The sequence below is a fragment of the Lacerta agilis genome, chromosome 5, assembly GCF_009819535.1.
Source record: "Lacerta agilis isolate rLacAgi1 chromosome 5, rLacAgi1.pri, whole genome shotgun sequence".
Classification (NCBI taxonomy): Eukaryota; Metazoa; Chordata; class Lepidosauria; order Squamata; family Lacertidae; genus Lacerta; species Lacerta agilis.
This window is the reverse complement of record NC_046316.1, coordinates 39,710,049-39,723,555: the sequence shown is the minus strand read 5'-3', so window position 1 is coordinate 39,723,555 and position 13,507 is coordinate 39,710,049. Positions and strand designations below refer to the sequence as shown.

The 13,507-nt window shown below is 41.5% G+C and overlaps 1 protein-coding gene across 1 annotated transcript in view; it reads left to right on the top strand.

The window, feature by feature from the left end:
* DOCK1 (dedicator of cytokinesis 1) overlaps positions 1 to 13,507 on the top strand; it is a 355,108-nt gene that overhangs the window by 325,400 nt on the left and 16,201 nt on the right. The window contains exons 45-48 of the mRNA XM_033149416.1: positions 306 to 482; positions 1,685 to 1,768; positions 7,020 to 7,157; positions 11,159 to 11,304. Coding sequence (XP_033005307.1) covers positions 306 to 482; positions 1,685 to 1,768; positions 7,020 to 7,157; positions 11,159 to 11,304 — 545 coding nt within the window. The remainder of the gene's footprint in view (positions 1 to 305; positions 483 to 1,684; positions 1,769 to 7,019; positions 7,158 to 11,158; positions 11,305 to 13,507) is intronic.

Here is a 13,507-nt window from a genome sequence, read left to right as displayed (position 1 = left end):
AGCCGGTGCCTGGTGGGGGGGACCCAGGTAGTTTAATGCTCTGTGGCCTGGGGCAAGTGTCCTTCTGCAGGGCGCGTTTGAGTGAATACCTGCATAAGCAAATGCAAATGTTATATGTGGATCGAGGCTTAATGTGTGCTCATTCTGGTGTTTTAAGAATGATATGAACATCAGTTCTTGTTCACATTGCTGAAATGAAACCATAATAACATTATTCTACTTTGAAATCAGTTGACAGCTGAATTTAGGCCAATATGTAATTATTTTTCTAATGATTTTTTTGTGTGTGTGTTCTATTGTCTCAGGTTGAAATCAGCCCACTTGAAAATGCAATTGAAACCATGCAATTAACAAATGACAAGATCAACAATATGGTTCAGCAACATTTGAGTGATCCAAACCTGCCTATTAATCCTTTGTCAATGCTGCTAAATGGCATTGTAGATCCTGCTGTTATGGGTGGCTTCACCAACTATGAAAAGGTACGTCCATTCAGTGTTATCTGAGCAACCATGTTGGCTCTCCAGCGATGAGAAACCTAGAACTTATATTTACTAAAAGTGTATCTAATTATTAAATTAATGGGTGTTCCACAGGATATTTTGTCTTTTCTAGGAACCATTCCAAATCTTTACTAATGCAAATACTTCTGGAAATAGGCCTCTTGTAACAATCTTTCTGGGGGAAGGGACAGAATGCCAATCCACTCCTCTCAGAATCACTGAAGCTGTGGACCAACAACCACCCACGTTGAATAAGGATCAATTGCGGCAGCATCTGTGGTTTATTTCTGTTCTGCAAGCTTTCTGAGATCCAACATGAGGCCTTTTTCGGCTGCCCACAGCAGCATTTGATGTCCCTCCCAGCCCTCGTTCCCAAACCTGGGTAATAAAGGTGCTGTACTTTGGGAAGGTGTGAAGGCTCTTACAGGGTCCTAGAGTCCTCCTTCTCCTTCCCAAAGCCTAGTTAGCACTTTCCCAGCTTGGGGGAAGGAGACTGAGGGGCTCTAGGATCCTGCCACAGCCTTGCGCCTCCTTCCCAAAACCCCAAAGCTTACCTGGCTTTGAGTAGGCAGCATGAGGGCTAGGGGAGGTGTCAAATCTTGACTTCACTTCCCCCCACTCCTGTTCATGCTATAGAATTCTGTACCGTGGTACCTTGGTTCTTGAACGGCTTAGTTGTCAAACAAATCGGCTCCCGAACACCGCAAACCCAGAAGTAAGTGTTCCGGTTTTGCAAATATTTTTCAGAAGCTGGACGTCCGACGCAGCTTCCGCCCGAGTACAGGAAGCTCCTGCAGCCAATCAGAACGGTTCTTAAATCCGTTCCAGGGATTCATTTGACTCCCAAAACTGTTTGGTTTTCAAACAGTTTTGGGAGTCAAATGAATCCCTGGAACGGATTTAAGAACCAATGTACCACTGTGCTGGTTCAGAATTGAATTAGCCACACCCTTCTCAGCTCCTTGGTTCCCACGTACTAGTGAAAGCCAGTTAGCACGGAAAACACACTTTCGTGCCTATGTGCCTATTTCAACAATGCTACTTTTCTGCATATCACTTCCAGTTTGAAAAGTTCATATTCTAATGAAAATGGCTAAATAAGTATTTTCACTTTTTATTAGTTCTTCTACATTGACAAATGTATTATTTCTTCTGTAAAATGACATTTTTGTTTTCCTTAGGCTTTTTTTACTGAAAAATATGTGTATGACCATCCAGAAGATCATGAAAAAATTGAGAAATTGAAGGACCTAATCGCATGGCAGGTAAATCACATCGTCAAGGAGCCAAGTGGCATTCAAAGGCAGCCCGCTGTCATTTTTGACAAAACTCAGGCATCAAAGAATTCACTCCGGTGTATATGTTTCTATGGCATTTCAAATGCCTTGAAACAGGAGTTAAAGTTCATCTTTCTGTGTCTGACATAGTTTGTCATTTTATACTCCCAAATGTGACTAGCACTATTAACCCACAATTTCATCTCCTGCTGTTAAGTTCACAATTTAAAGATCTGAGAGCACTGGAACTTTCAGCTTAGAAACTATCATAGTATAGTTTAGTTCAGTGTGGCATTTCCTCCCAGCTGGGACTGATTTACCTCTAGGGGCAAAAGAAGAAGAAAAGGTAAGTGATAGGTATGGTAGCTTAAAAGTTCTGCTGCAAATATCCACTTTGGAGCACTGCAGGAAGGCTGGACCAGGCTAAATATTCACATTCAATCTGAATACTTATTTTATGCCAAGGGGGTGCTAGATGCAGAACAAAGTTATGTGATGGAGACAGGCATTAGGGACTGATAGCTGGAGTGGGGCAGATGTATGGCTTTGAGGTTTTTCCTAGAACCAAGTGGTATATTTATGAAATAAATTAATAAAAAAAAACACTCTGTTGTACTTTAGCCAGTTTCAGTTACAGGTGGGTAGCCGTGTTGGTCTGCCATAGTCAAAACAAAATAAAAAATTCTTTCCAGTAGCACCTTAGAGACCAACTAAGTTTGTTCTTGGTATGAGCTTACTGCTTGGTATGAGCTTACTGCTTGGCATGAGCTTGGTATGAGCTTACTGCTTACTGCTCATACCAAGAACAAACTTAGTTGGTCTCTAAGGTGCTACTGGAAAGAATTTTTTATTTTGTTTTAGCCAGTTTGTTCCACATGGAATAATCCAAGCATTCCTTAGGATGCAGCCATGTGAATGAAGTAACTTCAAATCCAGTGCATCTTTGTTTACAACCCCTACTACATGACAGTATTTTCAGTAAACGCAACATCAGGCTTTTTCAGCCAGGACTTGTGCCCAAACCATCTCTGGGAAGCAGAGACTGGAATCATGGGTGCCTAGTCAGCCAATATTTCTTTCATGTATCTGTATCTATTTGAGTCAGTCCCTGTGATGGAAAATGGAATTGGCAATTGCATGGCAAGGTCCCAAACCAGCCCCTTATTAAAATAAATTCATACAGACACAGAATTTTAAGTTTAAGGATATTGGGCAAAATTTTGGCCACAACTTGATTGTAATTACAGAAAAGTGAGCGGTATTGGCTTGGGCATTGGCGTAGACTGCCCCCTTTGCAGGAAGTCAATAAGGGTAAACCACCCAAAGAGGGAGCCACATTGGGGGTCCCCGCCTGCAGCTCTCCTCGGTGTTCCCAGAGGCCTGGCATGGCCCTAGCCCCTCAAGCGGACTTCAGACAGGATCCAGGCCCTGGATTCCTTTAACGGAATACCCTTGATCAAATGGAGGGGCAGGCGATGGCTGGCCTCCCCTCCCCCAAAATTCAAAGAGCCAATGCCTAACCGCCTAACCTTACAAAGTTGTGACGATTGCTAAGAGGTAGGCGAAAACCAAGTGGCCAGGCCATTTGCCAAATGGAAAAATTCCTACCCGGCCCCTGACCCAAGACAGGTGACCAACCAAAGTCCAAAGCAAGGCCAGAGAACACACAATAAAACAGGGAGGGTGGGCGGGTGTCCAGCAGCACGAAGCAGGTGCTTAGCACGCATCAAGCTGCCGCTTATAAACCCCACACAATCATCCCGCTCAAATATGATTGGCCAATAAGCCTGGGGTGATTGTGGTGCCACCCTGGCAAGAAGCTTTGCTCCTCCTACGCCAGGGTGGGGGTGGAGCAGGTTTGGGGTCCTGCCCGCAACCAGGACCATTTTAAAAATGATCCCATCCATCACAACTGATCCTAACAAAGAAAGGAAAGGAAAAAGCACTGCCTCTTACCTACCTTGATTAAGACTAGGATAGTTCCGACACTCCTGTTTTCATCTGCTCAGTTGTGTATATAAAGGAGAGGATTCCATAAGATGTTCCTCTCATTCACTGTTCACCTTGGAAGATTATGGAGAAAAATTGTATTAATTATAAAAAATTGTGCAGCGCTGCCTTTTTGGATCTCTCTCTCTTTTTAATTGTGAAGCTCAAGTACAGTAGGTTTTTTTTTTTGTTAAGGATTGCTGTTATTACTGTCAAATGCTGAATGTATTAGGGAGGAAAACTAGAAAGCTCATTCCAGCATCTGTTGTATAGTTATATGCAAATATTGTGTTTTTGGCCTCAGGATAATTTTATGATGCATTTCACAGATGTGACTGACTGCTTTTTTTTAAAAAAAAATGCTGCTACATTCATGTTGTTTTATATTCAGTTGTGTCCTTATTATAAGAGGAATAATTTAAATTTCCAGAGGCCTATATTTTAGATTTTGAAGAAAGCTAAGATATAATATTCATAAATTCTCTATGGACCATGAAAGTATTGCTGAACAAAAACTCGTGTGGTCCTCTGAAATTCTATTGATTCCTCCACCCTGGTAAGCTTTTACAACAGATTGGATTTTAGGAGTTTTCAGTCCTACAGAGAAAAATAATTTGTTCCCGGGAGACTAACTTAATGTCAGCACTGTGTCATTGCCCCTAATAACTATGTTAAAAATGAAGTTTAATGGTGCTCATGGACACACTATTTACCCAAAAGAGAATTAGCGTGCTAGCAAAATTTATTTATTATTGCAAGGTTGCATATTTAACAATACACATTTATTTTAATACAGATGCACATCATTTCCACCTCTCTTGTGCATTTCCATGTTTTCTTGCTTAAAACCAAGAAACAAAAACCAACCAGATTAATAGAAGCAAACTTCCCCCCCCCCTTCATATTGCTGCAGCTAGGAAGACACAGCAATGAATTTTAAATGCCACATCAGAGTGTCCAGAATTAAACCTTTCTGTAAATTATTTCATTTGTTCCAGAAGGCAAAAAGTGCCATTTAATTAGTTTAATTTGCTAATTAAATTAATTGGTGGCTTCACAAAAACGTGAAGAAATGCCATGGCACCCCACCCCACCCCACCCTGAAGATATGAATACATTCCTTCGCATGATTCCCATCCACATGCTTTGCCCAAAAGCAAGGGGAAGTTAATCAACCAAGCAGTGCAGTAATGGCCATTTCCAGCACCAACTGCATGGAGCGTTCTCCACGTGGCGAACTATTTGAGCAGGAGGAACTTCAAGTAAAGATGTTGTTATCTGGTATGGCAAAAGCCCAGTGCAGTGCAGTGCTTATGGTGGCGCTGCCTTGGCATCACTACCTCAATGGCTTCCTCCACCTGAGGCAGCTGCTTCTCTCTGCCTCATGGATGGACCGGGCCTGTCAAGGACTGACAGCACTGGCTCTCCCCACTGATTCAATCTCGTGGTCACCAAGGAAGAAAAGGTGAAAGCTTTCTTCAAACCTCTACTCCTCCTCAATGTGAGGTGTTGCCAGAGTTCTCTCCTTATTATAAGCTTCGTATTTTTGCCTGTGACTGAGAGAGAGCGTCCACAGTATGGGAAGGGTTTTCTGATAGTTAGGGAGTTAGCAATCCTTTGCCTACACCCTGGCTGAGGTTTACATTCAGTTGGTTTATTTGAACCAGGATCTATTCCAGGGCTGAATTAGACCCTGAGGCCACCAGTTGCCCTTTTCTGACCAGTGCACCTGGATCTTTCCACTGTAACATAAGCAAAACAACAGCCCCAAAGTCCTAAATCTTGCGGTTTTCAATGTAAATGATAATAGTGCAACGCTTTTCCTGATTGTCCAGTCCTCCAACATGTTGATATTGCTTTAGCAGATATATTCCGTGATAATTTTCTGAAGTGGGCGGCATCACTTATGTCACATTCCATCATTTATATATTTTTAACCTGTAAAAGTCAGGAATGACCCTGTAGCAAATACGTTAGGAAAGCTAGCTTCTCTTGTGGTTTATCCTTCCCTGGTCAAAAAATAACACAACTGTGGTTCCCTGTATTTAATTGCCATATGGAAGATAGCTGGAAGTTGCTCTTTGGTGATTAACAAAAAATATGCTTCATTAGTTCTAATCAAAGTGGCAATTTTAATGTTTATTTTTTCCCGCTGCCAAGGACAAATCCATATGGGCTATAAATACCCGTGGCTACAGTTGAAATATTGTGCTTCTTTGGTCTTTTCCTTCAAAAGCGCCAAGAGAAGCAGCAGCTGTGTGCTGCTAAATGTCAAGAAAACAAATTTTATTCAGGATTTCATCCTGACAAGATTCCTTGAATTTGTTTTAAATGCAGTTCAGTTATATTGTCTTCCATACTTGAAAATCTTCTAATTTAGATGGATGTTCAGCGATGTTGGGGGGGATCTGTTTTTAATCAGTATTGTGGTTTAATTATGAATTATTAAGCAGCAGCCTCTTAGCTTGATTGCTGTGGAGAATACCAAATTCCAAAATTGTGTATCTTGGTAAAATATTTCAACCCCCACCCACTTTTAAGTTTGAGGGAAAGGAGACTAATAGGAGGTCTATAGCTTTGGGAATGAAATATAACTCTTAAAACATTTTAAAGGTCAGTTACATCTCCACACTATGAACTACTTATGCGATCTTACCTTGGCATGGGTATTTTTTGACAGCAGCCCTGCACATAAATGATTATTTTCAATTATAAATAGCATTTGTTAACCAGAAGCAGGCTTTGTTTCTTTACTATTTATTTTCTGGAAATCTGTTGGAGTTGACATTAATAGTGTAGCTTGAGAGTCGGCATTCATCAGCATGCTAATTTAAGGCGTGGTATGCCTTAGTATTCTTTTGAGCATAATGTAAATGGAATATTTATTCGTCCTGATTAATTTAGCTGTGCATCTCAAAATGTGATGACTCCATTTATTTTCAAAGACAAAGAACTGAACAAGAACATGCCCAAACTGTAAATATCAGGGTGTTTGTGGGGTGTTTTTTTGTTTTTTTGTTTGTTTGTTTTTGACTAACCGTATTAGCAACTGCACAGACTTGCACAAACTCATTTTCTCCCCAAGAGTCACTGGAGGCAAAATTGAGATTGTGCATGTTCCTGTATAGTTGTCAAAGGTGTTACAATTCCAGAGCACCTTATATGTTAAGATGAAATTTCTGTTTTGCTCCTTTTTTGTTCTTTTCACACAAGACCAGAAAATTAATGGAAATATAATTTTCTGCTTCAGATTCCATTCCTGACAGAAGGTATCCGAATTCATGGAGATAAAGTCACAGAAGCACTTAGGCCATTTCATGAGAGGATGGAAGCCTGTTTTAAGCAACTGAAAGAAAAAGTTGAAAAGCAGTATGGTGTCAGGAGTCTTGTAAGTAGTTTTCTTAAAGTATCGGTTTTAGAATGTATGGGAAATATAAATAATGTTAAAACTTTTGTTTCCCTGTAGATTCTGCACTATCATAGGGGCTCTGAGGCAGAATAGGTCTTGATCCTCTCAGAGGATGCTCTGTTTTAAACCCAGTTCCATTTCTATTTAATACGACAAAATCAATGGTACAGTCAAGTGAAATTCAGTGTTTTATTAAAATATCCATAAAAGTAAGACAGAAGTTGTGAACAGGCTCTCACACAGGTGTACTTAACATAAGAAGAGCCATAATGGATCAGATCAAAGACTTAGTCCAGCATCCTGTTCACCCAGTGGCCAAACAGATGATTATGGGAGACCTGAAAGTAGGGCATGAAGACAACTGCTTTCCTTCCACTTGTACATACTGCCTCTGAGGTAGGCAATACACAGCCCTTATGACAAGAAGCCGTTGATAGTTTTACCCTCCGTGGATTGGTCAAAACTTATTACTACAACCACAAATTCCATAGTTTAACTCCTGCACTGTGTGAAGAAGTACTTATTTTGTTTCTCCTGAATCTTCCAACATTCAGCTTTATTGGATATAAATTCTAGTATCTTGAGAGTATTAAAACAACTCAATTAAAGATTTGGCGATAGCCATGTCATGATAATCCTTTGTAGCAAAAACAACAGAGTCTCGTAAAATCTTAACATCTTTTCAATTTATTGTGGCATAAATGTTCCTGGGTTAGGACAGTCTTTAGTCTGATAAAGTCTTTAATTGTCAGGCGTATGTATATCTTTATATGTTTACATATTATATATTTACATTTAAAGGGGTCAAAAGAGAAATATATACATAGTGGGACCAAAAGACCAATAGTAAGCAATAGATTTGTCATATTTCTGTGCTGATGTTGTTGGGCTCCAACTCCTATCAGCCCCAGGCAGCAAGAACAGTCATCAGGAATGCTGGGAGTTGTTGTCCAGTGACATCTGATGAACCCCAGGTTCCCCTGGGTAAGTTCAGAGCAGAAACAGCTCACAGTGTGGGGTGAAGCTGTTATGCTAGTCTCCCAACAGGTGGATCACTGTTGCTTAATCGGAGGGAGACAGGAAGCCTGCAGGGAGGTCAGGGCAAGAGCATGTCAACCTTCCAACTGCCTTATCCATGTCCCCTTTGGAGACTTGTCTGCTGGGAAGCTAGCATAACATTAAGAAATGGACAATTACATTCTGTAGTGAGATAGGTAACCCCAATTTCAGCTGGGTCCAAATAAATAAATAATGGTTAAGCAATTTCATGCTGGAATGTTCCTTTGAAGTTTCTTCGTTGAAGTATAGTTTGAAGTCAGGAGTGCTTGCAGGAGACATTTCAGTATTCTGTGAAAAGATTAGTATACATAACAACATTTTCAAGTATTTAAGAGTGACCAAATATAAACCCTAAGAGGTAACCAGAAACATTAGATTTTCCAGTATACTTTCCAGGTTCACTGTGAGAGACCTGCTTGGTTTAAAATCGAGACAGTATGCATTTTTTTTTTTACAGTTTTGACATGAGATTAAATCCTCAGGTGGTATCTGACACCTTTTTGAAGCATCCGCCCTTTGAAGTCAAAGGCAGGTATCAAGGAATAAAATTTGTGAAATATCATTTCCAGGGAGTTAGCATTATATCTGCATCGGGCCTATTTGGATGGCTTTATTGGTTTTATGCTTTGGGTGTTAACAAAGTAAAACTCGTTATATTGGTCTTAGATGTTTTATTTGGAATAGCTGCATATTTGAAGTGGAATAATAATGCACTAAAAAACAACAACATAGAAGTGCTCATGTAATTTATTCCCCCTTCCACACTTTATGATGAAACAAATATATATGCACTCCAAAATTTCTCAGAAAATGTATAACTGTAAATCTTGAGTGTACAAGCTCAATATTGCTCTCTCTGCTTTTGTCATTGTGACATATGTTGTGTATTTGGTCCCACACAGAGGAGTAGATTTTTCAAGCTTTATTAACCACACAAATCATGTATGAACACTGAAGCTAGGCAAAATAATGAGACCCTTCTGTCATTTAAGAGATACGTTATCGTCACAATTGGTATAATTTGTGTCCAAGTATGCAATTAGAAATTGCTTAAGTCTCGCTACACACATCTTGATTTTCAAAAACAAAACTATACAATCAAAAAACAGCTTCCCTTATAGCGATATCAGCCATGCTGGGTGGGCTGCTTATCAAAATTGGAAACCCATTTCTATTACGTATTCTTTAAATATAGAGCTTAATTCATTACTGTGCATAATTCATAGTGAGTAGAGCAGTCAACAATGTTTAATCTTATTAAAACCTATATAACCTTTGGAGACCCTGATGTTGGGAAAGATGGAGGGCACAAGGAGAAGGGGACGACAGAGGATGAGATGGTTGGACAGTGTTCTTGAAGCTACTAACATGAGTTTGGCCAAACTGCGAGAGGCAATGAAAGATAGGCGTGCCTGCCGTGCTCTGGTCCATGGGGTCACGAAGAGTCGGGCACGACTGAACAACAACAAAAACCTTTGGAGTGCTGCCTCAGGTGGCAGATCCAGGTCTGAGCAATGCAGTGCTTGCTGCCACAGGTGTGGGGGGGGGGGAGCAAAGCCAGCAGTGAGGCCTCGAGCTGCCATCTGAAGTGACTGCTCCTCTCTGGGCTCCCTTTCTCTCTCTCACCCCCTCCCCCCGGGCCATCTCCAGGTAGCTGTGGAGAGAAGGGAAGGAAGAGGCGGGAGGCTGCCTCAAGTGGCAAAATGTCCTGGGCCAGCCCTACATTATGTTGGAATCTCTCTCTCTCTTACAACTTGAAAACATTGGAAAAGCCACGAGACAGCAGATAAAATTACTGCCCTAGATGATAATGTGCTCCCTGTGAGAAGAGAGGTGTTGATATAAGCCCTGTGTATATGTCACTTGTTTCGGTAGAACATTTTAACATATTCTGGTATTTGACTGGTATGCTTATATCCAGATATTATCTTCTCAGCCTCGCACAGATCTGCAGCTCAGCTCTGTCAGAACGTATAGTGTTTTATCACTTCTGTCTGTCTTCGTGCAGCACCAGCCTCCTACTAGTTGACAGGGTGGAAAATCTACCTGTGATCAAACAGCATGGGGTTCCTATTTTTGTTGGCAGAATTCAATTATTTTGTGCATATATTAGTTATTAATGGGTAACAAACCTTGAATAAATATTCAGAACTGTAAATTCTGCCTTTCTTGTTTCTTCCATCTGTGAAACTAGATTTGTGTGCCTCAGTACTAATACGTGTGCTTCTGTAAAGGCGATGGCTTTCATTTATTTTCCCGGATTGACTGGGGTTCTCCCTGTGAGGTAGTAAGAATTGGGCGTGTTGGTGGTGTACCAGACTCCCTACAGGGTGAGAGCCTGATGGTGAGGAAGAGATAAATCTTCATATTGTAAGGGGAATGGGGGGCAAAGTTGTGGATTTAGTAGGAGGAGGAGGGTTTTTTGTTTTGAATGTAGAATTCATATTGTATTTCTTATATTGATTCCTTTTTGTTGAAATATATAAACCACTTAGAGAGTTTTGTTGAAATAGAAAGTGGTATATAAATTAACTAGATAAAATAAATAAATATCTATTTCAGTTGTTTAAAGCAGACGTGACTAACTTTTTGGCCCTTCACATGTTGCTGAACTACAATTCCCATCATCCCTGATCATTGGCCTCACCGGCTGTAGTTGATGAGAGTTGTAGTTCAGCAACATCTGAACCAGGCTAGCCACTCTGATTAAAAGGCTACATATACATATGAAGGAATGAGAGCATTATAATTGCTGTGGCCTTGATTAATACAATTTTGTTTCAAAATACCTTTCCTCAAGAAAAACGTATTCATTATTCTGATTGAAATGAATGACACCTAAATAAAAGTGCATCTTTTATTACATTCATGTATTTGGAAGTGTTCTGGCAACAAAAGAACGATATTTGCTCTTTCTGTAGCCCTCAAGCGTGGATGACAGACGAGGTAGTCGGCCAAGGTCCATGGTTAGATCATTCACAATGCCTTCATCTTCAAGGCCACTGTCTGTTGCTTCAGTTTCCTCCATTTCATCTGACAGCGCACCTTCGAGACCAGGCTCTGATGGGTATGTGTGGTCTACTGCATGCATACTCTGTAGCATTTTCTCTACTAGCTCATACTCCTAACATTCATAAATATGCCTGCTTCACATTTTCTTTGGGCTTTTTGATCCATATACAGTGGTGCCTCGCAAGACGAAATTAATTCGTTCCGCAAGACTTTTCGTCTTGCGAGGCACCGTTTCCCATAGGAACGCATTAAAATTTAATTAATGCGTTCCTATGGGGAAAAACTTCGGGGGCGCCGGTCGGAAGGGGCGCCGGCCGGCACCGGAGCCGCGCGGCACCGCGTTTTAAGGCTGCAGCAAGCGAACTGTTCGCCCGCTGCAGCTTTAAAACGCGGCGCCGTGCCGGTCGGGAGGGGCGTGGGCTTACCTCTTGGCTCCGGTGGGGAGGGGTGCAGTCGGAACGCGTCACCATCTTGGGGTCCACTGCGCATGTCTGGTAAGCCCGCGCCCCTCCTGACCGGCACGGCGCTGCGTTTTAAAGCTGCAGCAAGCGCTGCAGCTTTAAAACGCGGCGCTATGCCGTAGCGAAAAAGGCTTACCTTTTGGCTCCGGTGGGGAGGGGTGTTTTCCGCGTCACGTCTGCCATTTTGGATCGACTCAGACATGCGCAGTCAATCCAAAATGACACGGAAACGACACGGAAAACACCCCTCCCCACCGGAGCCAAAAGGTAAGCCTTTTTAGCTACGGCGCGGCGCCGCGTTTTAAAGCTGCAGCGCTTGCTGCAGCCTTAAAACGCGGCGTCGCGCGGCTCCGGGCCGGCTTACAGTGGTACCTCGCCAGATGAATTCGTCTGGCGAAGCACGGCCATAGACGAATTCGTCTCGCGAGTCAACTAAAAACTCGCAAAACCCTTTCGTTTTGCGAGTTTTTCGTTGTGCGAGGCATTCGTCTTGCGGGGTACCACTGTATTAAAATTTTCAGGTAGGGTGTTTTTTTTAATCTTGTGTTGCGATATTAGCAATAAAATTCCTTAGCCTGAGAATTTACCACTCTCTTCTATTTACTTAAAGTATTGAAGTTAAGATTTCATCAAGGCAAGTTTATGAGACTGAACACTGGTCTCAAACTTATTAAGAATCCCTGCAGTTCTTGACACTTACAATGCTAATTGCAATGTTAATTTAAAAAAAAAAAAAAAGCTTTGGAATGCGTCAATGTTTCTGACACATGAAGTCAGGCGTTCTATCATTCTTTGTAGCTGCACTTTGAAGCTCAGTGAGAGGGCATTCCAAAAAGCTGAGATACCTTGTGACTGGAGAGGGCACTTAAAAGTGGTGCAGAACCCAAAGTGGTTGCGTAGCAGCATATCTCCTTTACGTTCCACATGCCCCTCCCTTTTCCCTTTGGTCACACAACAACCAATAGCCATTTGCAGGGAGAAGGGACAGTTGTCTTTGCATATATGCCTGCATGTTTGAGAGACAATCATGCCCTGCATCGGTCAATCGTATACATGTCTGCTACCTTTGACATGTGATATACATTTACAAAGACATACGGTGGCTGTACAAATATTTTCAGTTGTTCTTTACTTCAACATTCACACAAGCACAGTTTCATAGACTTAGGTTTCTACCAACCAAACTACCAGCTTTGGGAGGGGTGGGTGGGGGGAGCTTAAAGCTGACCCTGATCATTCTTCTAATGTGTAAGGGCCCTTGCCAGTTTCCCGCTGGAAAGCACTCCCCCAAACCCAGCTGCTGTTTGCTCCTGAAGGTAACAGCAACTCTGGTGGCAAACAGCAGTAGGTGGGAGGTTCTACCATGCACCCCTGCTATGAATCAGGATCACTTTCCAGATAGAGATGCCACAACTTCTAGCTTCTCCAAAAGAAAAGCAAACAGTGTAAATAATATACATATACTTTGGCCCCGAGAGGTTATAAACTACAGGTGTATTTTTAAAAAAAATCCATACAGGTGTTTTACACTTCATAAAGTGTATTGAATTGTGAATTTGAATTGAGCGCCGAAGCTGCTTTCCTATACATACTTAACTGGAAGTAAGTCTCATTTAACACAATGACACTTACCTATTGTGTAGATGTTTATAGAATTGCACTGTTAGTCTACTACATGAATTGTTAGGGCTGTTCCATAATAGTTTGCGGTAAATTTTGATCAATAGCCCAAATGAATTAGTTGTTCTGTCACCCCCATTATAGTATCATTAAGTTTGATTGGTTGATGAAGGGGTG